Here is a 27,993-nt window from a genome sequence, read left to right as displayed (position 1 = left end):
AAGGCAAATGTGACACACAAAAACAAAACAAGACATAAACTGATCAATTCAATAAAACAAGATCAATAAAAATAAAAACAACAATTATTTTTTCTTTCAACCTAAAAAATAAATCTTCAGAAACCTTTAGCTCCGCCCACAGGCGACTTTCACATTTCAACATTCGGCGTTAAAAACTTGTGCATCGCTAATGCTTTCGATTCTCTCGCAAAATCATGATCTGAGAACAAGTGGGTTAACATAGTTAGCACAGGCTAACTGACGGGAGGGACCGGTTCACACCGGGAGAACAAAGAGGCAAAATAAACCAATAAATGACTGCATCAGTTTTAACTTCTGCTCCTTGTTTACATGACAACAGAAAAAGCTGAGCTTGTTTCCTTCACACTTGAAGGTTTTCCGTCTTTCTCCAGATTTTGTGCCTGTTTGAATCAATCAATCATCAATCTTAAGGTTTGTGTTTTCGGTGAGCGGTGATGGAGCAGCTCAGCGTTTCTGTGTCGTGTCGGGAAACAGAATCTGTACAAAAGTCAAACAAAGTTTTGCGTCGTCGCAACGCGGCGGAGAGGCGGAGCTCTGCTGTACAAAGACAACTCATCGTAGGAAAAGTTTGTTACTGTATGAAAATAGATGTGCTGCTGGATTTGGTTCCTCAAATCCCTTTTAATGATATGAACAAGTCTACATGAAGAAAACGTGATAAAGCTTCGACGAAACACGGCAAGACCCCGGTCACATGATCGCGCCCGATGTGACGGGTTGTTATTGGTCAGACTTCCTGCAATGCCTGTCACTGTGTGACTGGACATCTGATAATGTCACAGACATTTCCACAGTACTCAGATGTTTCACCACAGAGGCCGATGAGAACCTGAAGAAGAAGATGGCAGTGTTTATTTTTTTCTTTACGTTTTGGTCTCGTCGTTGATATGACGTCCAGATTTTACAAATAAGGTGCAGTAAAGAGGTCAGACTGTGGGCGGAGCTCGGCTGGCCCCGCCGACAGCTTTACTACGTCTAGTTGTGTTTGGTCGCTGGGTTGATGCAGCTCTACAGAAAAGGTCCTGAGTGGACGTCGCTGGTGCCTTATAGGAAACCCCTCGTTACACGGACGTGTTGGAGCAAGTTAGTGATGTCACACCCAATTCACATCGTCAGTGTCATGGCCCCTCATCATTAAGAATGTGACAAAGTTTAGTTTGTTAGAAATAAATTGCTGAAAACAGCCAGAAGATCAGACAGCAGTGACTGAGAGTCCGCCTGTAACTATGACCACCGCCCACTGACTATGATGATGATGTGGGAGTTAAAATGAGCTGCAACACAAAACATCTTAAGGTTTCCCATAAAAGTCTGACAAAAGGTTTTCTTTAAATAAAGGCAGTTGCATAATACACCTTAAGTCAACTCCTTATGATTTTTTAAAATTTTTAAATGTTCACTGAAGTATTTCAGGTTTTATCCTCACCTTAAGAAATCACTTAAGAGTCAGTATTACTATTGCGCAAAGCTCTTTGCCAAAACGATGGAAATTGAACAGCAACATGACTAAAGAAGGAGATGATGATAACGATGTTTCCTATAAGCCATAGTATAACTGTCACCGGTCACAAAAACCTTAACTTCTTAAGAGATTCTATGCAACACCCTTAAGCAACTCCGTCGGCTAAGGAGAAATGAAACCTCGTCAGACTTAAAGGGAAGTCCTGAGTTGTTCTGTGCGAGGTGATGATGCACCACGGCAGCCATCAGTCACTGCATCACTGTGTCTGGACCGAGTCTGACTGACGGACTGCAGCTGATTGGTTGGGAATGTGATCGAGCCAATGGCGGTGCAGAGTCACTGAGGTGGTGACGTGCTGTCTGACCACTGGCTACGGCGCTGTGAGTTCATCTATATGAGAGAGAAATACTGTCTCCTGGTATTTACACAAGAGGAAAAAGCTATAAACCCGACACCGACCGCACATGGAGCCATTGTAGAATTCCCATTTTTTTTAACTGTACACTGAACTGCTCATTAAATGTTACCCCCCCCCCCCTCCCCTATGAGAAATATCAGTTGCATTGTTTGTTTGTGACACTAGAGAAATGCAGGATGGAACTACAACGGCTGCCACTGTGGATAAATGATTTGTATATGAGCTTAGTATCATCACCAGAAAGAAGTGTTTCCTTCTTCTATGTAAAACTACAGCAATTATATCATCAATAGTAAATACCAATAATAACATTATAGTCTTAATAAAAAATCTAAACATCGACAGAGGAGAAACTAACAATAATAATAATAATAATAATAATAATAATAATAATGTCTGTTCCTCTGCAGAGAGTAAATCAGCCCAGTCTGAAGCCGTCACTACTGTAACTGCTCTACGACACAGAGACACAGATACAGACTGATTAGCTACTACTGTACAGTACGCCACAGACAACACAGTCAAGGGTTCAACCTCCACACTTCAAATCCTTTCAGATACCTGTCTTTGAACGGGGGCAGGGGTTTTTTTTTTCCCACCGCTGTCTCAGTGCTACTTTTAGACTCCTCCCATAGTTCACGGAAGATGGGGATGTTTGTGCTAAGGTGCATTTAGGAAAACCAGCATCCTGGTTCAATGTAAGGGCATCGGGGTGAGGGCTGCGTCAATCATCTGATTCTTCTGTTTTAGCTGCACCAGACTAAGAGGAGCGGCTAACACTAGGACAAAGGAAGAGAGTTTAGCTTTGGTGGCTCATGAGATTTAGTTTTTAGTTTTTTTTTTGATCAAAAACAGAATAAAGGCATGGGATTTACTGTTTTTTTTTGTAGGTCTGGAGTCTGGTTTGTAGATGTTTCTGTGTTTGTCCCACAGCAAAACGAAGCTGAACCCTCTCTGATTCTTCTTTTTCTAGTTTTTAGTTTTTTAGCTGTACCAGGCTAAGCGGTAAAAATGAGCGGCTAACGCTAACGGCTACCAAAACAGCTGGACAAACGAAAGGAGTTTAGCTTTGGTGGCTCATGAGTTTTGGCTTGTTGGTCCATATTCATTGGAGCCTCTTGTAGGTTTTACTTTTATTGTCGCTGTTAGTATTAGCATCTGTTTAGGCTACTAGTTTTTCCAAGCACTTTAGCCATCAATGTCTTTACACAACATTATTTATAACCCATCAGCTTATTTTTAAGGCGAACCAAACAATGAAGTATTTTGGTATCAGAAAGTGACTCTACAGGCCACAGCTAGTTTGTTAGCACGCTAACTTTATTAAAATAAATGAAACGCTAGGACTTGAGACAGTTGTTGGCGAATAAAGGAATTAAGTCTAATGTTGAACTCACAACATAACCAGTAAACAGATGCTAATCCTAACGTTAGGCAAACGTACAGTTAGCTCCTGTAATATGGGACAGAATCAGGGAGAAAGATTTGGTCTTATTTCTCACTGAAAATCTTCTTTTAGAAGCTGAAAACAGCGACAAAATTATTTTCAGACATGCTGATGTTGCTGCACCACATTATTATACTATAATGCACACTATAATTGTCATTGTCATTATAGTTTGAAGCTCACTGATGTCACCACAATGCTAATGGTGTTAGTAGACAAGGCATTTGACCCTAATGTAAGTGACTGCAGCTCCTGTGATTTGATTATTGCACTTGGCCACATTGATTTTGATGAATTGTTGTGTAGTTTAGTACACATCTAATATCTCTAATATCTCTTATGGTGACAAGTGTTTTATTTGGGCTTTGTCGCAGCTGAATGCAGCTGAACGCAGCCGATCAGTGGCAGCTGGAGGTTGTCTGAGCTTCTTCATTGTGTCTCAGTCCAAGAGAAAAAACAGTGTTTGGTTGATGATCAGCGCAGAAAATTGTTTTCACCTCAAGCTACAAAAGGCAGTTTTGATTCCAAGACTCAACAAAATAACTTTCTTCTCTTTTTTTTTTTAGAACAACAGCTGGAACAAACCAGCGTCTGACCAGAGGCTGGTGCTAATCTTCCACTGTGCCTTTGAGCCAGAAGACAGTGGGTCGTGTGCAGTCACATGAAGATGAAAATAACATGAAAACAACAAATTCTAAACAAAGTGAGTGTTGTAGAAATAGATTTGAAATGTGACTGCTGCCCTATGAGGAAAACACCAACAGCAAACTACTTTTCCACTGTACCATATTACAGTACCATAGTGCCACAGTACTGCTAAAAGATTTGAAACAGGAACTTTTTTTCTAAAACCCTTATGAGTCCACCAGACAGAGACAGAGACGGAGACAGACAGAGACAGAGCTAGCTAGCTTCAGGAGCGTGAGGACAGAAGAGGAAGGAGAGGACCGGAGAGCGATCTCATGGAGAGCCTCCACCTCATCCCTTTACATCATGGTCTCTACGATGGTGTGGGTAGGGGCCTTCATCAGGAGACCCTTGTTCCCATTGGGGTCCAGCGGGTAGGTGAGATCCTTGGGGCCGCGGTGGTCTGCTGGACGGGAGCTGGCCCCGCCACGAACTGGGGCGGCCACCGCCTTGATCCTCTGCAGAGTGGGGGGGTGGAGGAAGGAAGGGAGGAAAGCATGAAGAGTTAATGACACACTGCAAAAACTCAAAATCTTTCCAAGAATATTCGTCTTCTTTCTTGTCAAAATGTCTCATTTATAATCAAAACAATCCCTTTCCACTTAAAATAAGAATCATCACCTAAAAATGTACTTGTTTTTAGATAATTTTCACTTGTTTCAAACACATTTTCACATGAAATAAGTAGAACAATCTGCCAGTAAAAGCATGTTTTTTGTGCTTGTAATAAGGAAGAAAAACGTACTCCACTGTCAGATTATTTTAAGTGAAAATCTGCTTGAAAGAAGTAAAAAGTGTCTAAAAACAAGCTGCTTTTTAAATGTGATGAGTCTTATTTTAAGTATAATGAGATTTGTTTTGACTAGAAATGACATTTTGACTAAAAATAAGACAAATATTCTTGGTAAGATATTTGATTTTTTGCAGTGCAGGGATTATGGTATAGATTTTTTATTCCTGTTTTGCAGTTTTAACCTTCAGACAATGATTAGTTAATAATGAATGGTTTTCAGAGCGAGTCACTGGTTGTCTGCTCCTTCCTTCAGTGGATCTCCTTATAATTAAATAAATCAAAAACCCTCCACATAATATTCACCATTTTACACCTGCATCAGTTCGTTGTTGAACTTCATCGCAGCTAATCATATCATCAGTAATTGTTATAGCCACGCCACCAACCTCAATGAGGGGCCCATCAGACTGGATGATCTTGATGACGACCACCATGGGGATGCAGATCATGGAGGCCAGAGCCAGAGTCCAACCAATACCAACGGCCCAGTCCGGATACTCATAGACCTTGTTGTAAGTCAGAGGCTTGTACTTGACCAAGGAGAAGATGAAGCAGCCCTGAGGAGAAGGCAGCACATAGACAACACTCAGCACGGTCATCACTGAGCCTCACCAGCAGCTCAACACACACTCATGTGCACTCAGGAGTGACTGTAGCCTTCACTATAGAACAACAAAAGTTCACATTTGATCATTTTACTGAAGCTTTAAAAACGGTGAGAGATGAGTCCCACTAAAAATAGGACATCGTCAGAGTGAAGCGATCACATGAGCCATTGTCCTCACCATGCAGAGTAAAGGAGTGATGACAGACCAGCTCCACTTCATCCAGGGATTTGGTCTGTAGCCAATCATGTCCTCGATTGCATCGTAGAAATTATCAACGCCTGCAAGCGCACACACACACAAACACACACATTTAGATGATACATTCAAGGGTTAATTATCAGGAAGCTCAGTATACACTTAAGGTTGTTGTTACCTACCATAAACCCAGGCAACAGCTATACATTCAAAGAATGCCACCCACAGAAGGCACACACCGCTCGCTGCATAGTAATCAAAGAGCTGGAAAACATACATGCCACCCTGAGAGAGAGAGAGAGAGAGAGAGAGAGAGAGAGAGAGAGAGAGAGAGGGAGGCGAGTTTAAAAATCACAGTATGTCTCTTCGTGGTTTAGTTAAGTTTACTGAACTAAACTAAATTCTACCCATAATTCTTTGAGGATTGTATGTAAGATATGCAGAGATAAGTGCGGACTAAACTGAATGTGTGCATGTGTGTGTGTGTGTGCGTGTGTGTGTCCGGTGTGAAAACTGTTTTAACAATCATGGGAATCCTAAACTTGAACCAGGCCACTGCAGCCATAAAAAGATGTTGTCATGGGAACCACAGAAGGAGGGAGGCGGGGCAGGAAATAGAACGACAGTGAGGGGTTTGGATGATGCGTGAGAACAGAAATAGGACTGAACGGGTAAGGATGGACAAAGGTAAAGGGCTGCAGATGTCTCACATCGACCCCTCTAATGTGTAACCTGTGTCCACAGTAAACATTTAGATTCATGTGCGTCAGATATTTCGGTAACACTTTATTTGACGCCTATCTCTATAACGCATTATAACCATACTTATAATAAGTTATAATGCAGTTATAGCACTGTATAACTATAAGCCTAACACATCATAGAGCATTTTATAATGGCTTAAGTATTATAATAGACTTATAATGCTATATAATGTGTTATTCTTATTGTTATAAAGCATTATGATCATTTATGAGTGTTTATAATGATAGTTATACACGTTTATAAGTCCAACTGTTACACATTATAACTAGTCATGATAAAATGCTTTATGATGTGTTAGGCTTATTGTTATAAAGCATTATGAGTGTTTATAACTATAGTTATACAGTGCTATAACTGCTTTATAACTCATTATATGGTATAATGCGTTATAGAGATAGGCGTCAAATAAAGTGTTACCGATATTTCTATCAGGTTCCATATATAACTTCATATTATACATACAGTACATGCTGTTAGTTGATATGTACATATATTTCATATATACAGTAGTGTGCATATATTATCCTTGATGTATGGGGGTGGGGCCGGTCCAGACTATGTGATATCTCACTGCATCGTTGTGATGAGTCACAGGTGAATTTGATTCTATCACCTAATCATCAGACCACTGAGGATCAGAAAACAGGGAAAGAGGAGGGACGGAAATCTTACGGATCAATTAATACTGGAAGGAGGGAGGCAGAAGTTCATTGTTACCTTGGTAACCATGGTGAGTCCAAGCAGGTAGCTCATGCAGCAGATGATGGCGATGAAGACCTCTCTGCGGTAACCCTTCCTTAGGAAGGACGGATACAGATCCACCAGTGATGTGATCTGCCCTTCCACCTCCACAAACTGCAGACAGAAAACAAACCGCCCATTGAGAACATGCCAACTGGAGTGGGGCATTGTGGGTATTCAGAAGAGACTCGCTACTTCCTGTGATGATGTATGATGATGTGTGTGTGTGTGTGTGTGTGTGTGTGTGTGCCTACCTGACTGTCGAGGCCAAGCAGCAGCAGCATAATGAAGAAGAGAATGGCCCAGGCTGTAGGAAAAGGCATCATGGTTACAGCCTTGGGGTAGGCAATGAAGGCCAGGCCTGGACCTGCAGGGTGGGGGGAGGAGGAGGGGGAGGAGGGGGGAGGGAAGGTGGGAGCAGAAAGAAGAGGGGCAGGGATGACATTAGTATTTTGTGATGAGCTCATCTGATCTGCATCCCTGTGGGAAGAAACGGCCCTTAGCATCAGAGACGCAGAGCCAGATGTGAACGTGTGTGTGTGTGTGTGTGTGTGTGGGCGTGCATGTTTATGTGCCTATTAGTGCATCTGACCTGACATATGGTTACTTACCTGTCACATCCTTTGTCACATACATCACTAATGACATTAGACTTTACACATCCCAGCTTTTTATTACACTAAGCAGTAAAAAAAAGGTTAAAAAAAAAAAAACAATCCATGTGAATATAAAGTGTCACTTGAGAAGAAGCCGTGAGAGAAGGAATGTGGCATGTTGTATGTGGATGTGTGTACAGTGTGTGGTAGATGTGTGAGAGCACTGAACCCTGTAGACTGCCTGATGAAGAGGAGGCTGATCGACTCTGAATAGAGACGATCAGCTGCTGAATTACAGATCGTTCATGTTTGTTGTTTGCTGCAGACATTTTACATTCCAGTGAGCCAACTCTGCGCTGAGGAATCCAACATGACTGCAGCAAACTGTGCAGGGAGATGTTTTAGTCTAATTTGACGTTGAGCCGTAGCACAGAGGTCAAGAACAGAAGAAGCAGCCGTGACAGCGAAACAGAGCTGCTGTTCGTACTGCAGCAGGATGTGTAAATATGATCGTTTTTTTGTTGACAGTTATGACAGGGCATCCAACCAAACACCACGTTGACTCCAAATATACCTCCAAATCCAGTTCTCTGAGGTGGGAGGGGGGGCACTAGCAGATCGTTTATCAAACCTACAAAGTTTCATTCAAGGATCCATATTGAACTTTGAGATCATTTGTTGACTAACTTTAAAACTTTGATCTTTTAAACAGAAGCCACATTGTGTCCTCACTGCATCAGCGTCATCTGTCATGCAACTAACAGCATCAAGCAGCCGCGGTTAAGGCAGACTGACTTGGTGGTAAGGTTCTTACCTGTCTGACCTGAGGACATTGACCTGTCTGACCTGTCTGACCTGAGGATGTTCTTTACCTGCTCTGTTGCTTGTACTCACAGCACATGGGCATACAGTATAAGTACCTGAGCTGCTGCAGGGTCCACCTACTTCCACCTAACCCAAAAACTAACTGATGTTCTGGTGAAACAGTATCCCACTCCTCAAACACAACACTGACTCTGGAGAATTCTGCAAACCAATGCCCAACGTTGGTTCCAACTTGCTGAGGTTAGCTCACTGTGCTGAAGCCAAATTTGCTTGAGTCAGGATGACAGATGGAGGCGGAGTAAAGCACTTTACACCCAATGCTGTTATTAGCATAAATTAGAAGTTTGACATTGAACATGATGCAGAGCGATGGAGAAGAACAAGCTCCAGAGGTGGTCCTACAAACATCTGTTGGCTCATAAACACTTTAACAGTTAAGATTCCATCTGCATCTGAATTGAAAACCAAGCATTGTACATAATGATGTATCCTGTAAAAATGCTGCAGATGCATCGAAAAGATGATTCAAGGCTTAATGGCTTAGGGCTTTTTTAAAGGTTTTTTCCTCGATCAATCAAACTAAATATTAAAGTCTTTCCTTCCTATGGGTTAAAACACCAAGTTTCATGGTTCAGTTCCTGCACATAAATACACTAAGATAATACAAGAGGTAGAGTTGCTAGTTCTACATGCAACAGTACTACTTTTGTTTTTACTACAGTTCTACTGCAGAGGTATTAAAAAAACTTTGGTAGAGATAGCTAGACATCATACACCAAATGAAATTTGTCACAACAAAAGTAACATCAGTTAATTTCCTGTGAAGAGGGAACACCTCAAAATAACACCTGTGACTGGACGTTAAAGCTAACACACAGGCACAAGACAACTGTGTCCCTAATCCTTGTTGTAACGTCTCTGAATCTGGATTGACTCTAACCAATGTCCCTTTGCCCGGAAGACACCTTGCTTTCCGTAAAAATATGTAAACAGACTATATGTGCTCACATTCTGTCTCATTCTGCTTTTGTCAAGGAGTGTTTGATTGCGGAAACTTCCATATTCCGATGCCGTCATGTAATGATTTATCAGGGAATCCATTTAATTCCAAATTACAATTCAATTTGAAATTAAACGTATTTTCCATAATTTCGTTGATGTTTCTCTTGAATATTCACTGTTGTTTAATTTGTTAACCAGGAAGCAGCGCCCACCATCACTGCCGCCTTTACAGAACCCTCGTACCTGACTCTGCCACATCAGCAATGTCCACCCCTTGCTCTTGTGCCATGAAGCCCAGGACGGAAAATATTGCGAAGCCAGACACAAAACTGGTACCACTGTTGAGGGCTCCCAGCAGCAAACAGTCCCTATGTCACACATATGTCATGAGGAGGATTTGTTAATGAACACACAACGATCCCTTCACCCCCGCCCCTCTCCCCCCGACTGCTAACCCTCCCTCACGCTTCCCCACTGAAACTGGCGCCTCACCTGTAGCAGTTGTATTTGTACTTGTTGTAGCTCCCCAAGGACGTCATGGCGCCCAAACAGATGGCGTAGGAGAAGAAGATCTGGGTGCCGGCATCAATCCAGACCTGTGAAGTGGGGGGAAAGAGTGGGGACAGAAAGGCTGAGGCCTGCTGATGAGGGGGCGTACAGGAGCTGTGGGTGCAGCCCATCATCATCATCATCATCATGTGAACAAGGGGAAGGTGGCTGCAGAGGTCTGCTAGACTTCTGAATTTGAATTTGAATTTATTTATTCAGGATCGCCCCTTGAGATGAATCATCTCATTTTCGAGGGGGTCCTTCCGCAAAAAGATACAATGATACAATGTCAAGTAAAGAAATAAAAGAAAAACAAATACATTGAAAACACATTACAGGACTTACATACATACATACACACACACACACACACACGCACACACACTCACACACAAGACAAGGCTCTCCTAACCCCAGCTAATCCACAAACGGCCAGATATCAGAATAATAGTCAATTTGTGATATCTAAACTTACAAATGGGAAAAATAAAGAAAGAAAGAAAATAATAATATTATAATAGTAAAAATTAAAGCAGAAGTAAGTGATATATTTGTGTTAATATAAGTCTTAAATAGTTATATCTTCCGACAGCAATCACTTACATAGAGTGTTTGGACTGAAACACGGGTCTGTCAGTCACTCTGCTCTGCTCTGAGCCGAAGAGAAAACATTTATCGTATCCTACAGTTTTTATCCAATGAGGAGAGAGAACGGCATGCAGGGCTGTGTGTGCAGCCAAGGAACGCTGTGAATGTGGCGACGTAGCGACGAGGACTGCTATGGTGCGTTCAAGGAAACTCGTGTTTTTCCGACCGTGAACTCGTACCAGTTCGATCTGGTACGAGTTCACCGGTCGGAAGTTACGAGTGGCCGTTATAGTGACTTTCACCGGTAAAACAGGTCGGAGAAACACGAGTGGGTTGCCTGGAACGCTACAAAGTCGTAAGTCGTGACTTGAAGCTGTAATTTACGATTTCAAAAGCCTGCCTGGAACGCAGCATTAGCCAAAACGACCGGACCACTTACTTCTGCTTTAAGTAAATAAATAATCAGATAAGAGAATCACACACTTTAGCCATTAAAAGTTTACTGAAAACTTCCAGGTAGATGTTCAACCTTGAATTCGTCACAGACATCCAGTGGACCACGATGCTACTTGACTTGATGACTGCTCAGTTTTCCGACAGACCTTAAAACCTAGAAGCCGACAGGTCCTCTCTAACATCTCTACTCAGACCTCCAGGATATCACTCAGTCAGTATACCTTCAAACTTTAAAGTGGCTTTATTTGTTGTATTCTATAAGTTAGATATCAAGGTAGCTGGGTACTTCCTGGGTGGACAGACAGCTGTTTGAGTTGTCAAACAGAAGGAGGAGTACAGGGGGCACCTACCTCTGGGTCCTTCAAGCGATTAATGTCAGGGTACAGGTAGAACTTGATTCCCGCATAGGCGCCCGGCAGCGTCACACCACGAATCAGCAGCACGATGAGCATGATAAAGGGGAATGTGGCAGTGATGTAGACCACCTAAGAGACCACAACACAAAAAGACAAGAAACAAGATTCATTATTTTGGGTTGTACTATTCTTCTGAATAACCAGCTACACTACAAATGATGTTCATTTGTTATTTGGCCAATGAGCTGTTGTCTTCTCTTGGACTTGTGGTTGATTGAAAGGACAGGCCACAGGCCGTCTCTCAAATCAATAGCAGTGAATCAGTATCTGTTGTTTTGGAAAGCGGTGACCACACTCGGCCTTGTAGGAGTCTTTATTACCGGGCTTACGACAGGAAGCAACCGGATGGCACAAATCGGGCCAGACCAATCAATACAGAGTGTTAAGGCTATAAAGAGTTGTCTGGGATTGATTGATTGGCCTCTGGCCTCGTGGTGAGTTGTTGTTGCTGCTGTAACAGCAACTGAACAAACTCTGTGGTTTATTACCCTGTCGGCAAAGGAACCAGAGGAACTCAAACAGGGCCGACTGTGACAGGGGTCAAGGGTCACACAGTCAGGCTGATATACAACATCAACAATACAGAAAAGCGTACTGATGTTTACTAATAGGACAATGACGTTAAAAAATATTATGTACTTGTGATAAAGTAGAGATAACCTAACCCTACATCACGTCATGGACAAGGGGGGGGGTTTGGCACTGTGTGCTTTCAATGGCATTAACCTTCACCATACTTGATTCAAATATCATATTTCCCACTTGAAACTTAACAGAGTCGGACAAACGCCAACAAACTGATGTTGATGTGCTTTGGTAGGATGATTGGAGAATAACCCTAAGTCATATAGCATGTGGGAAAGTCTTACACTGACTTTGAACGGAGACAAGTGTAATAGTAATGTAGTTGTTATCTGACACAGCGGGCAATGCCAATGATGGTAAAAGGAATTATGAAACTGTCCTAAAGTGATGAACGTGCAACTGTAAACAAACTTGTTGGTTTAAAAGCTAACCCTCACTGATGTATGGTGTGTAGAAAAAGAAGGCTAACACAATTGCTACCTGTAATGAAGCCTGCATTCAGTTGAGTTGGCAAAATTTGGTTACAAAAATTGATCTATTGAGTCGTATCCCAGAGTATGATTGTCCGATTTTTTTTGTGCTGCCAGTAAAATCTAAACCAATTTTCAATTTTCCCCCGACTTTCCCCATCTGTTCATGCCAAAGCGAGCACACATTCAAACAAAACACAACCTGGAAAGCAGCCAGTCAACTAAAATCTCCCTTGGTCTTAATTTAATTACTACTTATAGGGAAGTAAACAATCAAATTATCCAAGATCAGTCAGATATCTAACGTGCCATGTCGGATGCCATGCGATGTAACCTTCCATCCATGTCATCTTGTTCGCTTTAGGACACTGCAGCCGACTGATGGCTAGTGCTGCCAGCTGTAACGTAATGTTTACAAAGTGATAATTGTGTGAACTGATGCATTGTGTAGTATTTTGAAATTGTACTGGATACTCTGTGTGTTTGTGTTGTGCATTGCCTCACATGGAACATCATTATGTTGGGTTCTACTTATCAATCAAGTAATAGGATTTCATTCAGGAACACTCTCGTCATTGATTAAAACCATTTATTGCAACAAATGGAATTTAGTTAGGCTTGGCGGCGCTGAAGCTCCCTGGATTGACAAGCGCATGCTATGTCGCTCCAGAGAGACAATGAAGACCCCCCAGAGTGGAATGAGAGCATTGAGAAGATTATGGAGCCATTTAAGACTCTGAGACACTGAGAAGGTGGAGGAGGAAAGCTTTTACAGAGGGGGAGATCAGTGTGACAGCCTAGATTTAAATAGGCCGCCTATGGTGGGAGAATGAATGTGACTGGATAGAGACTAATGGGCTGGCTGTCAGCTGACTACAGCTGGGGCTTGAGACTTCCGTGTCCTGCATGAATTTGCGCAAAGCTTCATTTAATTTACATCAAATCCACCTCATGGCACCAGGTTGCCAATTTACAAAACCAGTCTCATAAAAGTATACTAACTATTCACCTGGAACATGGATTAATAATTAAGTTGGAAATAAATGTATCAATATTCTACAGTGTAGAGGTTGGCAAAATTCACTTTAGTGCAACATTAAACAGACCAGCAGAATATTCAAAGGTGTTTATTTGGACACATATTAGTTAATAAAACATGAACATAACCTCAGCTACATACAACTATGTACAGGTAAACATGTTTGTGTGTGTGTGAGGTGCAATTTAGACAACAGCAGGATGGCTGAAGGTGGCTCCAAGGGAACGGTGTCTAAATGGGAGAATCAAAGATGGCCTCAAGGCCAACCACATCGTCGTCCTAACTTCACAGACTCTGCTATGCGCAAGTTGCATTAACACAGAGAAAATAATAGTTATGATTTTCAGCATTGACCTGGCATGGTTCTAAATTCAGACCAATGAAAGTTGTCCCGTTTACTGCACGGCAACAAACTACGTAAATAAAATCTCATAGTTTATGCAGGGTCCTGGAGTTTCTGAATATGGTCTTTTTCCTGGTAAGATAACTTAGCGAGCTGTTCTGTAACTGCTCATAATTAAACCCTTGCTAACGATCTAGAGTCATAAACACTTCTTTGTTTAAGGAAATAATGCTGAAGCTCAAATCTCTGGGCGGATTCACAACAGCTAAGTGAAACCAGATGTTTCTCCTCTGATCCAGAACTCAGATCCAGCGTTTTACACAAACCATCTCAGAGCCTTAACAGGTTTTGGGCGGAACAAACTGTGCAGATGTTTTCTCAGCCATGATGTATGGAATCATTTTATTTCTGTCCTGCTGAACAGGAGGTAAGGGATTTGTTCACTCCCAGCTTCTGCAGCCTCCCACGGCCCTGAAAAAAACTAATTTGTACTGTGCTGCCCTCTGTGTGAACACAGTACTGTATTGTTCTCCTGCTCAGACCACAGAGAAAAATCATATGAGCATCACTCTTGTTATGGCTTCAGCAGCATGATACAGTGTTGATAAAAATCACACAAGACAGTTTTTGTACTTTTGTAAAGTTCACCGAGTTCATGGGGAAAATAATCTTGTCCTGGAACAACGTACAAAACACACGCAGTAACACAACACGACAGGACGGTGGCCAGCAGAGGACCAACAGCTTTACCTTGCCAGTGGACTTGACTCCCTTCCAGATGCAGAAGAAGCAGATGACCCAGACGAGCAGTAAACAAAGAGCCAGGTCCCATTTAACAGGACCGATGTCCTCTATACCGCTGGTGATGCCCAGCACGTTATGTCTGCAACACACAGGGAGACACATGTTGAGGCAGATGTGCACGCTCCTTCATTTACATCTCAGATCATTAATCAGTCTTATCTGAACTGAATTTCTCACTTGCCAAAACAACATGAAAATGAAGAGTTATAATAATGAAGGTGAGCAATAGCGCTCTTATGCAACTCACTCCCAGAACTCGGTGACGGGGGAGGTGAAGTTGGAGGCGTTGGCAGCCACCCACAGGGTTTTGTTCTTGCGGTACGTGTCCTCGATGCAGTGTTCGGTGTTCCACGGCTGCTTGCACTTGGCCCATGGCAGCTCTGGCTGAAAGCACTGAAACGTAAAACAATCACATACTACATTAGTGTACCTACGTCCTGGCCTGGCGACCATGTAGGCCGGTCTTTGTACCGCGCTCAGCTCAAACTCATGGCAAGAAAACTTCTGTTACTATTTGGCTGAACAGGAAACGGCTTCTGGTAGGGATGTCACAATTACTTGTTTTCACAATTAATCGCGGTATTAAACGCCACAATTAATTGATCGTAAAGGCTCTTAAATACCGTCACTTTCCAAAAGAAGATTATGTTGGAACCGTATTGGTAGATGTGCACCAAAGTAAAGGTAAATGCTCAGATACTGGTCCATACGTAACATTGAATTGGTAGGAATTTAAATGTTAGAGTCAGTGTCATTTGTAATAATAAAAAAAATATTAAAATTAACTTAAACATTTGGTATAGATGACAATTAATGACTTATATATTTCAAACACTTTAATAATTGGTCATATTTTAATAGATACTTTGTGGAAATAATTAGTAATGTAATTATATTTTGACTATATTTGATTTTACACATTAATAGTGTTTGAAATTAATTGATGCATAATAATCATGATAATCGTAATACCGTGATTATTTCTCTGACTGTAATCGTACCAAGAAAATCTGTAATCGTGACATCCCTAGTTTCTGGTATCACATTAAAGCAACACTATGTAGTTTTTCAACCTTAAAATAATGTTTCTAAACTCATTGAAGTGGTGTCTTCAACTTTCCCGTGCAAGTAGCATCACAGTGGTTCTGGTACACCAAGCTCAAGCCCAGTCTCCCTGCTCCTCTCAGGTAGCAGACAGTTGCTCTTCTCAACCAGTACCAGTACCAGTGCCACAATCCTACATAGTGTTGCTTTAAATCACAGTAGAGATGTCAGATGGTTAGAGTTAGAATATATTTATACTTATATATCACTATATCAATGGTAAATTAATGTGGTTATTATAAGTCACATTGGTGTTCTTCATAAAATTTTGGTGAAAGTTACTTTTTGAACATTTTCAGCACATTTCAAAGACACTGAAGTAGAACTGATGATTAAGACTTTAGGTCACTATAATAATAATAATGATATAACAATTTTAACCATGTCCTGCGTAGAGTCGGTACTATATAAATAAACCTGACTCCATTTAGCAGCTGAGGGTCCGTGAGAATTTAACAGGGCTGATCGAGCCTTTACAGGCACCTGTTTGGGTTTAAGGCCTCAAAGGGCTTCACAGGTTACTGATCTGCTTTACACCAGTTTCAAAGACATCAAGGCGGCCACACAGCAGATGACTGACAGCTCTATTCTTGCTGGGGGACATTAATAGGAACATTTGTTCTGCTGCTGCTGCCAAGTCTGTAACCGTGAAAAAAAAAACGTTATTCTCAAATTGTCCTCGATTCTCAACCCATATAAGTCTGAGCTTAAGTAAGAGGAACAGGTTCAGCAGTTGCATAATCATATTTTGTGTGTGTGTGTGTGTGTGTGTGTGTGGGGGGGGTTTATGCTCCTCGGACTGAATTCAGACACTGAGTTAAGGTGCGTTCACCGGACCTTTTATTTTTTTTTGTTCACATATTAAGTCAATGCAAACAGGCGATCGAGTGAATATTTGCTCAGGCGAAAAATTGCCGGGGCTCCGAGCAATAGAGCGAAAATTCGGTCGAGATGAGAAATCCCAGGTCATTTCGCTGGTCGTCAGTCGCTTGCCGCTCAACGCCGATTGGCTGCCGTAATCCCGGCGGTGCCAGTACACAGAGAGACACGGCAGTGGCATTTCTTGTGTCGTCCGAGTCTGTTGAATTGTGCCAAAGTGACGAGTGATTTCAGCTGAGCGATGTAGCGATAACGAAGGGGTGATACGAGAAAAAAAAATAAAAAGGCGGCTGTGAACGCACCTTTAGAAGTACAAGTTCGTTACACTGTGTTGTACACTGTAAATTAGGGGTGTGCATTTGCACTGCCCTCACGATTCGATTCGATTACGATTCAGCAGGTAACGATTCGATTCTACGATGCATTGCGATGCATTGCAATGCATCAAAATTCTACTGCACACAACATGGCAAATTTTTCATCAGTCATGAAATATTGAACAACAGATTTTATCGGCTGCTATGTATTATCACTCTCCTGTATCTTTGACATAAATGTCATTAAATAAAATTGAATGGTACAGGTATTGGATATGGGATTTTCAAACCTGAAAAAGAAAACATAAATCACTTCTAGGGCTGCCCCCAAAAATTAGCCGACCAAAATTTCATTGGTCGATTGGTCGCAGGAAAAAACAAACAAACCTTTGGAGCCGTGTCTTGTCAATATTAACTCAAAATCAATGACTTAACTATTTTGAAGGGCCCGATACAGGAAGTTGTGACACTTTCTGTTGTGGTTGTTTTTACACGGCACGGCAGGTCTCTCTCTCTCTGCATCAGAGACCCCCCAGCCTGAGCTCAGTCACTCCCCCTCCTCTACTGTGTTTATTGGTGATAAACGGGCATACTGCCTGTAGTAGCCTAACGGTAAAACCCGACTGGACCCAACACGGCCGGACTCACGAGCGTTAATTAATTAATTCTCGACCCGACCGCGGGTGAAAAAAAAAAAAAGGAAAAAGAAAGCCAGCAGCAACACTGCTACTGCTGCCGCTTGTAGCATGTAGCTACAGGCTGCGCATGTCGTTGCTCCGGAAACGCCCCCGGAGGTAATTGAAACTTCACAACTTTATTTGAGGCCAGAAAATAAACAGTGACATAATCGATTATGGCACGTTGCCGCATCGATGCTGAATCGTGCATGTCCCGCATTGCAATGCATCGCCGAATCGATTATTGTTGACACCCCTACTGTAAATGCAGGTGGACGTTGCCACTCTGACTCGGCCCCCCCACAGGTTTCTGAGGCTCAGACTGAGCTGCTGCACAGTCGCCATCTTGGCATTTGTTTTACAGTCAGACCTACCTGGAACAGGTAGTAGAGGCCCCAGGCCAGGATGACGATGTAGTAGATATTCAGCAGAGAAACAATCACAATGGAGGCGTAACCAATACCTAGAGAGGAGAGAAATGACTGTGACAATGATGGCGATACAGGAAGATATGACAAAGTAAGGTGAAGGTGACCTCTATGACTATCACTGACACGAGACATGAAAATCATCTGTGGTTTTAAAGCGAACTTTCCCTTTATTTCTGTGTGAACGACTTCTTCCACTTCCTCCAGACGTTTCACCTTATAAGTCTCTGCTCCGTCTCTACCGCTGGATTCTGATTGGCCAGAAAACAGGATGTAAGATGCACCAGCTCAAAACGAAACTAGTGTCATGTGTCAGGAGAGGAGAGCACACACACACACACACACACACACACACACACGCACACACACACACACACACAGGCCACGCTCCACGGCTGAATGTCAGTTGAATCACAGCGGCGTACCGTACGTTTAAAAGAAAACAGGTTTCTGAGGAGAAAAACCGAAAATAGAACGTCTCCGTGGAAACAGGTCTGCGCTGATCCTGGGTCGTCGACGGCGACAGACTTAACGTTCACATCCTGAGTCTGCTCACACACACACATTTCAAAAAAGTGTCACTTCCTGTTTCTTCTCCTGTGATAAAGAAACGTTGTGTGTCTAACCCACACTAGTCGCCCTGCACTTCAATTCAGTTCGACCTTGTGCGCGCGCGCGTGTGTGTGTGTGTGTGTGTGTGTGTGTGTCCTCTTGGAAGCCAAAACACGTGCTAAAGTGCCCTCATGGTAGCCAAAACGTGTGCTAAATTGCCCTCTAGGAGCCAAAACGTGTGCTAAAGTGCCCTCTTGGGAGCCAATACACGTGTTAAAACAGGCCAAATCGACGTTTTTTAGTCTTAAGGTATTGATATTATAAAACAGGCCAAATCGACATTAAAAAAGGCCAAATTTTTTTCAAACGCATCATGTCGCTACAGTCTCACTCTTGTCATTTTCTGAAACTTGGTAGTCCTGAAAGTGCCCTCTAGGAGCCACATCTACAGTAGGAGCCAAAACATGTGCTAAAGTGCCCTCTTCAGTGGCGAGGACGCGCTATTTTGTGCCCTTTTTTTTCCTTTTCGCCCCTGCCCTTCAAAAAGTCTGTGCACGCCACTGTGTGTGTGTGTGTGTGTGTGTGTGTGTGTGTGTGTGTGTGTGTGTGTGCGTGCGCATCGAGATAAGTGAATCCTCCGAAACAGGCGCAGGTGGGGGGAGGGGGTAAGTAATGACTGTTGTGACTGAAGGTCCTCATAAGTATATTAGAGCAGCTTGTGTGTTTGTGTGTGTGGCATTATCAGTCAGCACACACACACACACAGCTGACAGAGGCCATTCTTTCAAATTAATGTCCTTCAACGTCATTGGCCATCTGTTTGAGTGTGTAAGTGTGTAAGTGTGTGTGTGTGTGTATGAACTACTTCAGTGTCGCATCATGTCCTTTTAATAACTCGACTAATTAGCAGCTGCTGAGCATCTGCATCTCTCCACACACACACACACACACACACACGGTGGGATCACATGGAACAGTGCTGATCAAACAAACAGACGCGGCGTCGCCCTCCATGATGTAATTGGTGGCGCTGACCCCGGCTGACCTCGGGCTGCGTACACGAGGCTTCGGGCTGTGATGTCACAAGGTGTCACTGACCTCGAGTGAAATGTGAATTTGTGTCACTGACCGGCAGGTTTTATCAGTCTGCTCAGATTCACTCAACTGCAATCAGACTCTGACATTACAGCAGCGGTGGTTTTTCCTCTGAAGCGTTTATCCAGGAGAAGATCTGACAGATAGGTGTCGTGGTAACGGTGTCGTCGTGGTGATATGGTGAAACCTGATGAGTCACCTGTTGTTTTTTTGTGCAGCTACGCCCGTCTCATCGGTGCTTCTCGTCTTTTTTCCCTCTTAACCCCGCCCACACTCGTTTGTTTTCACGCTACAGGGCATCAGCACAACGAAGCTTCACATTTATCTATTTACTTGACGAAGTTGAAGCGATGTCCTGAAGACAGACGGACGGAGGGAGGGAGGGAGCTCCTCTTCCTCCTCTCATTGTTTTTCTTCCGTTCCCTTCTTTTTCATCCCCTCTCGGCTTTGTCAGCCAATCTCTTCTCTCCTCGCATCTCTCTGCCCTGCTTCTTGTCTTTCTCCCTCTTCGTCCCTCTGATGTGTAGCAGCTCTGTTGCCGTAGCAACGTGTGATTCAGGACACTCTGTACACTGTCTTGCGTGTGTGTGTGTGTGTGTGTGTGACAGAGAGAGAGAGATGGAGAGAGAGAGAGAGACGAGAGGAGGATAATGTGTCTGAGAGGAAGAAAGAACGTGTGTGCGTGTGAAAGTGAGAACAGCACCATAAGTAAATAATTAAATCAAGATAACAAGACGATTCAATAACTAAAATACATTTTTATAAGGGAACGAGGGATGAAAGAGAGAGACCGAGACTGCGATGAATACATTAACCTTATTGGGCGGGAGGGAGGGAGGAGCTGAAGAAAGAAGCGAAGGGGCTGTGGAGGGAAACGAGGGAGGAAATATGAGAGAGAGAGAGAGAGAGAGAGAGAGAGAGAGAGAGAGGAGGTGAGAGCAGAGCTGAGCCTCAGTGTGGCGGCGTACCAGCGCAGGCCTGGTTGCCTGGTAACGGTTGCTGGGTGAAGTCTGGTTTGTGTGATGGGGAATCGTCGCTGTGACTCAGTCAGTTCCTCTGTGAAAAACACCGACGCTGTGGAAAAGTTTAAAGTCTGACTGTCGCTGGGGGGGGGGGGGGGCACGGGGGGGGAGCTGTGGCCGCTGGATTATGTATTTGCTGAGATGATGATGAGATGATGGGATACAAGTTAATCATGTGACCGCGGCCGCAGATGTGTCTCTGACTTGGACCGGACAGCACCTCAGCACCGCGCTCACTCCCCCCGGCCCCGACAGCTGCTGAGGAAACATCTGGGGTTCAGTCTAGAACAGGTTTCCAACACTGGCCCCGCCCACAGCAGCAGCAGCGGCCGTACCTGACGACCTCACAGCCTTATTACATCGATCTCAGATGTAATAATAAGCTGTCTTTATGCCAGTGTTGGACTATGGTGATATTATTTATAGGAATGCTGCCCCTTCAACTCTGTCACCTCTAGATGTGGTCTATCTATCACTCTGCTCTTAGATTCATTACCGGCGATAGATAGTTAGTTACAGCACTCATCATTGTTAATCTGTACACAAAAGTAGGTCGGTCTTCCCTGTCAGAAAGACGCAACAATCACTGGCATCTCTTCATCTTTAAAGCCATTACTGAAAAACTCCCACCATACATTACAACACTGTTAGATTTAAATCAAGGTTCATATTCAACTCGCTCACTTTTAAAGTCCCCCGGGTACAAACTGAACTTGGTAAATCTGCATTTTGCTATGATGCCCCTGTACTGCCTCCTGGAACCATCTTCAACTCACACTTAAAATGAATGCTCCTCCATCCTATCAACATTATAAAAATATCATCTCAAACCTCTTTACCACAGTCTATAACTGTTTTTAAATTTTGTAATGAATCAGATGTATTTAACTTTTGTAACTGTGTTTTATCCTCTGCTGTGCTTTGTGTTTTGCTTTGAATATCGCTGTGATCTCGACGACATTGCAAATGAGGGTAAAACCTCAATGTCCTTTCGAGAATAAATAAAGGTTTGAAAAAGATGACTAAAGGCAGAGGCTTCGGTGGCTACGTACCAGTGAAGATGGGGCAGAGCTTCTCCCAGCAGGTGATGCCCCCCTCGGAGGTGAACTGACCGAGGGCGACCTCCAGGAAGAAGACCGGCAGGCCTCCGCCAAACAGGAAGATGAAGTAGGGGATGAGAAATGCACCTGAGAGAGAGAAGGGCAGAGCAACGTCAGAAGAGGAGGAGGAGGAGACAGGGGCCAGACAGGAAAACAGAAAGATGAAAAACAAGAAGTGAAAGTGATTTGTTCAGATTCACTCGACTGTGACTCACCTCCACCATTTTTGTAGCAGAGGTACGGGAAACGCCAGACGTTCCCTAAACCAACAAAACCTCCAGCCACAGACAGGACAAAGTCCAACTTGCTCGCCCACTTCTCCCGCTGGGGGTGTTTGCCCTCTGCCTCGTCTTCAGGCCGAGTACCGGGGCTCTTACCAGGCGACGGCTTCAGAGTGTCCTTGTGGAAGTCCTTCAGACACTGGAGCTTCTCCTTCTGTGCCATGCTGAGAGAGAGAGAGAGAGAGAGACAGTCAGAGTCGACCCACAGCAGCTTTATGTCTTTTACTTTACTACATCCTGAGCAAGGGGGCAGTTGTCGGTCTGAGAAGTGAAGCTCACTTCCGCGTTCAAAAAACTGCAATCCCCTCTTCTTCATCTGGGGGCTGGTGTCAGAAAGCAGCATTCTCCATAGACCCCCATGTTAAAATCGCCGACTTTACATCCTCAATAAACATGTTAAAAGCCTGGTGTCAGAACGTTTTTTTGTCCCAATCGATAGTTTCTACCCCTGCACACACTCTGGGGGGGGGGAATTTTTTTTTTTAACTCTACCGTTTTACTGTTATTAGGTTAAAACTCTGGCCAATCAGGGCGCGGAAACGTTGAGTGACAGGTCCGAGCAGCTCCGTGGACAGCTGCTTGGAGGCCAGTGGGCGGGTTCTCGGCCGGCCAATCCAACATGGCGCTGTTCAGGCCGCCATGTTGGAGTCACAAAAACGACTCCCCACAACCAATGGGTGACGTCACGGTGCTACGTCCATTCTTTTTACAGTCTATGGTCCTGAGCCGTTCAGTTCTCTATGTCATCATCTAATTGGCTGTTTGTATTTGTTGTTTTCTCTCTCTCTCTCTCTCTGAGCAGCCGGCCAGTACGAGTCAACGTCCTCCAGCTCCAGATGTTGGCAGCCGGTTCAGGTTCATCCAGTAACAGACAGACAAAGACGGAGGAACAGAACAGACATCCGACGGCTGTCATCGCTCCCACAGCAACAGAGACAGAGACTGAGGTTTTGGACGTGGTAGTTTCAACCTGCAAACCCACAAGCAGCTCGGATTTCTCCCCAACAGGATGCCATTACACCTACTGTGGTTCGTTCCATCCACGGCTTGCACTTCCTGTCCCCTAAGTGGGCGTGGCCATTATAGCTGGTTTAGGCCCACACACACACACACACACACACACACACACACACACTAACGCAAAACACCAGATACAGTTTGAATCTGCAGCTCGATTTTATCCTCTAGCTAAATATCTAAAATGTTAATGAGGTGAGTCTGGCGGTCAGATGAATGTGTCCTGGTGTTGGTATCTCTTGGCCGACGCAGCTCGTGTTGCGGCCTCTCAGGTAAATGAACGCTGCCGCCGCTGCATCACGTTCAGTTTGGACAGACGCTGTTGTCGTCGTCTGTCGCACCACTGATCTGAGACGGAGCGGCGAGGCGACACCACTTCCTTCCGCCACAATTAAAACAAACAGACGACTGCTTTCATCACTTCCTCCTCCTTCTTCTTCTTCCTTCCATTTCTTCCTCATGAAACTATTAAATGTGTGATGAGATCGACGACCAACAAGAGCTGTAAATTTCCACCTGACAAGAGCGCGTGTGTGTGTGTGTGTGTGTGTGGTTGTATGAAAGGGGGAAGGGGGGCAGACGTCTGTCACTGCAGAAAATGTCACGTCTTTATCTCGTCCATCTGGCACTGAGCAGGGCGGGAGATAAACTCCCATAATTCCTCTCTCTTACTGCCCAGTGCCCACATACACACATACATACAGTTTATTTTCCGTTCAAATGGCCACTAACACTGTCAACAGAGGGTCCAGACCCCGCCCACTTAGCTTACATATAGCAACACTTTGCCCACACACACAGACACACACAGACACACACACACAGACTAGAGAGTTAATTAATAACACGAAGAGGAAACGAGCCACGCCGAGTGTTTCCTGCTGTGACACACTGACTTCATTGTGTACGTGCGACACACTGACGATGAGTAGGCTAGATAGCAATGGCTGACTGAAGCTTGTGAGTCTAAAGTGAATTATATTTTCACAAAAACTTCCTCCAATCTGTGGCAGAGTCGAGGGTCAGGGCCAGGGGTCGGGGGGGAGGTCGGGGGGGGGGCTGTGCTATCTCGCTGTGTAAACATGGGCCCACAGTTTGAGCCTTGTGGTGTCAGTGTGAATAAGCCAGCGTGATTTAGTTACGAGTTAGTGAGTCAAGGTAAGGTGTCGGTATAAACCCATGTGAGTTTGTGTGAGTGTGGCTGAATTAGTGGACATCAGTGAGAGAGTTAGTTTAAGTCAATATGAGTCAGTGTGTCGGTGTGAGTCAATCAGAGTTAGTGTGAGCTTTGCATCAGGTTGAGTCACTGTCAGTGAGGTCGAGTTAAAACGATCCTAATGTCGCTGCTGCCAAGGAATAAAGATGGTTGGACCGAGGAAAAGCACCAGCACCAGCACCAGGACCAGGACCAGGACCAGGACCAGCACTAGGCTCTTCCTCAGTTGCCTGAACCATCTGCTCCTCTTCCTCCTTCTCCCTTTCTTTCCATTTCTTTTCATTTCCTTCTTTACCTCCTTCCTTCTCCTGCATTGTTCTTTTCCTTCTCTCTCTCTCTCTCTCTCTCTGTGTCCCTCTGTGACTGTGAGAGGGATCGACAGAATAATAGAGCTGTTAAAAGTTAACCAGGGAGGGGGGTGGGGAGGGGCTCAGTCTAATCTAACAGTCACTGTTGACTCTCCAAGTTTACAGGTTATTACACACACACACACACAGCTTAGCCACAATTGGTCAAAGGGTCAGAGGGAGGTGCTTGCGTTTGGACTTGTTTTTGTTAGAGAGGGGCGGGGTTAAGATCTAATCTCAGCTCTGTGTCAACTCGGCTAATGGTAAAACGAGTTGCACCGCCCCGATTCTGCCAGCAGGTGGCGCTTCACCTGCAGGACAAGTTACTGAAAACTGCACAAGATGAAAACACCCGCTCGGGGGGGGGGGGGGGCTGGTCGGTCTTAGAGGTCACTGCAGGGTCACAGTGATGCTCCTGGTGCAGGTGACTCATGACTCACTGTGCTGCCCTCTAGTGGTCGGCCTGGAGAACAGCATCGCCCATTTTCACCAGGACCGTTCACCTGTGCAACACGACCGACCGTCACCCACTGACGGGGCCAACGCTGCCCGACGCTGCCTCTGATTTACCAAACCGTGCTCCTCTGTAGCTCCACAGTAACGCTCCCACTCGCTTGGCCGACGTCGTGGAATTTCTTTGGTGCCAGTAAAATAGAAAAACTTCACATAAATAAATCAAACCTCTCCCATTTGCTCGTTGTTGTTGTTGTTGTTGACCTTGGGTGAAGCAGCACTTTTCACCCTGAGTCCATGACTCTGGAGATTTCTGGTCACGTCACATGGTCTTCAACAGCACTCATGTTTGTAAGGTTGTTTGTAAGGTTGTAAGGTTGTAAGGTTGTAAGGTTGTAAGGTTGTAAGGTTGTAAGGTTGTCTAGAAATGAGGAAATCTACCGCCTGTTTCTTCTTCCAACATGTCTTTGATGAGCAGCTCGTCCACCGTCCTTCCTGACCCGACAGGCTAGAAACCGAAGCCCTTCCCTTCCCCCGACCGGTGTCACCAGTAAATCAACATCACCTCCACCGCCAAGGTGGAAGATGAGTGAGTGTGTGAAGACATGAGTTTGTGTGTGTGGGTGTGTGGGTGTGTGTGTGTGTGTGTGTGTAGCTGTAATGAAGTGGAGTCTGGGACACGGTTGTAACGTTTGGCAGCAACGACGATGTTTTTATTAACTGTGTCACCACTAGCTCAGTTTTCATCTGGCTGAGATTTCACCAACACACAAACACACACTCATGCACACAAACACACACTCATGCACACAAACACACACACACACACACACACACACACACATACACACATACACACACATACACATTCCACTGACCTCAGGTTACTGACATAATAAATGATTTAACAACATACAAGGCTGCAGTTACTACGGCTGCAGCCTCCAGTGCCAACAGCAAGATGAACAACCGGAGGGAAGCTCCACTGACAACGAACCCCCCACACACAGACACACACACACACACACACACACACACACACACACATTCCCCCCAAATCCGTTGACCAGCAGGGCCAGGGTCAGAGGACAGAGGTCAGAGGTCGGGGGGTCACTCTGGCTCCAGCTCATTCAGGTTTTAACTGACATTAAGTCTAAAATGTAGAAACGACTTTAGATGTGACGGCTCTTCTTTGTGCCTGGAGACATTTCAGCTCAAACCTTCTGTAACTTTCCAGTGTTGAAACTGATCCAAAATGGAAACCAGCAGCTACCTGTCATCAAACCCAACACACCCCCATCAAGCTTCACCACACACCCCCCCATTGACCTCCACTACACACACACACACCCCCATTACTTAATTTTACCTAGTGTCTTTCTCCTCTTCTCAATTTTATTTATTTTACTTCATTTTATCTAGTGTTTTCCCCACTGCAGATGAGTGAGTATTAGACAGCGTTTCCCCCATAAAATCCAATGTTCTAAAATTATTGTGTGAATGTGAATGTGTTTGCGAATTTATGTATGTCTCCCTAACATGTGTTCCCTATGTCTCCCAATATGTGTTCCCTATATTGCTTGTTTTTAACATGTGAAGCACTTTGAGCTGCCATATGGGCATGAACAGTGCTATACAAATAAAGCCTGATTGATTGATTGATTGATTGATTGATTGATTGATTGATTGATTGATCGATCAACCCCCACCACGCTGATCCTCACCACCACCACATGCTTCATTAAGATGGTACATTTAATGTCTGAGGCACAACAACAACAACAACAACAACACTGAGCTACTGTCACAACAAGTGGTTCATCACAAAGAGGAAGAAAAGAAAAGATAGAGAGACTATGGGGAAGAAGACAGAGCAAGGGAGGGAGAGAGAGGGGAGGGAGAGAGAGGGAGAGGGGGAGGGGAGGAGGGGGGGCTCGTGGTTTGCAGAAGCAGCGCACGATGTGCAGCACGCGCCTGAGCATCATCTCCGCCTCACTTCCCCGTTTTCTGGTAAAGCGGGTCAAAAACAAAGACAACTCACACAGAACAGGCATCTCTATGCATCTCTAGACATGGAAGCACCAGATGAAGACATGTAATGTCACACAGGCTGCAGGAGAGCTGCAGAACAACACCACAGTCTTGACAATGATCTTAAAACAAGAATAAATCGTCCATCAATGATCCAAACACACTCATTAATAAATTAAACAACGTATGATGACAGATTAGTGGAGCTCGTGCTGCACGCAAAGCCTCCAGGAAAAAGGCAAAAACCCTGCAGCTCCTGTTTAACCAAATTCACACCAGGAAACCCCTCATCTGAAGTCTATTCATTAACCAAACTCGTCAACGAGCCAAACTCTGTTAAGCTAAATTGTTTTTTCCTGCAGTTAATGAAGCGGCTCGTGACCCCAGGTCTAAAAGCCTAAATAAAATCTATTTCTAAGGTAGTGGGGGGGAGCCGCGCGCTGCGTTCCCTTCCCTTCCCTTCCCGCCCTGTCTGTCTGTGTGTGTCTCTAAGGTGTGCAACGAGGATGAGCAAATGTCCGTTACCTGCTCTGATGATGTGATTTGTGTCGTTTTGTCCTTTAATGTCCTCAGACCGCGGGCTCTGCTCCGGTTCGTTGTGTCCGTGTCCTCCGGTGTCGGTGAGTCGACTGAGTCTGGACGC

At 44.3% G+C, this 27,993-nt stretch overlaps 1 protein-coding gene across 1 annotated transcript; it reads right to left on the bottom strand.

Moving 5' to 3' along the window:
- Nucleotides 1-84: 84 nt before the first annotated feature.
- On the bottom strand, nucleotides 85-27,993 carry LOC146987477 (sodium- and chloride-dependent taurine transporter-like). Its single transcript, XM_085776705.1, has 15 exons — nucleotides 27,876-27,993; nucleotides 22,221-22,450; nucleotides 21,958-22,092; nucleotides 18,183-18,271; nucleotides 15,079-15,224; nucleotides 14,778-14,910; nucleotides 11,525-11,659; nucleotides 10,074-10,177; nucleotides 9,825-9,949; nucleotides 7,413-7,525; nucleotides 7,135-7,272; nucleotides 5,835-5,937; nucleotides 5,635-5,735; nucleotides 5,236-5,406; nucleotides 85-4,514 (listed from the first exon to the last, which is right to left on the bottom strand). The coding sequence occupies exons 2-15, from the start codon at nucleotides 22,447-22,449 to the stop codon at nucleotides 4,356-4,358; spliced, it is 1,881 nt and encodes a 626-aa protein (XP_085632831.1). The 5' UTR covers nucleotide 22,450; nucleotides 27,876-27,993; the 3' UTR covers nucleotides 85-4,355.

This window comes from Trachurus japonicus, chromosome 5 (assembly GCF_045865225.1).
Source record: "Trachurus japonicus isolate A0001 chromosome 5, Traja_1.0".
NCBI classification, from domain to species: Eukaryota; Metazoa; Chordata; class Actinopteri; order Carangiformes; family Carangidae; genus Trachurus; species Trachurus japonicus.
This window is presented reverse-complemented; position numbering and strand designations above follow the sequence as displayed.

Bases quoted from the DNA above. Each gene is read 5' to 3' on its own strand.
- LOC146987477 (XM_085776705.1), bottom strand. From the start codon at position 22,449: ATGGCACAGAAGGAGAAGCTCCAGTGTCTGAAGGACTTCCACAAGGAC. The intron at 11,660-14,777 runs GTAAAGCTGTTG...GTGGTCTCTTAG, and splicing joins GAGTCAAGTCCACTGGCAAG to GTGGTCTACATCACTGCCAC. The intron at 10,178-11,524 runs GTAGGTGCCCCC...CCCACTTCACAG, and splicing joins ATCGCTTGAAGGACCCAGAG to GTCTGGATTGATGCCGGCAC.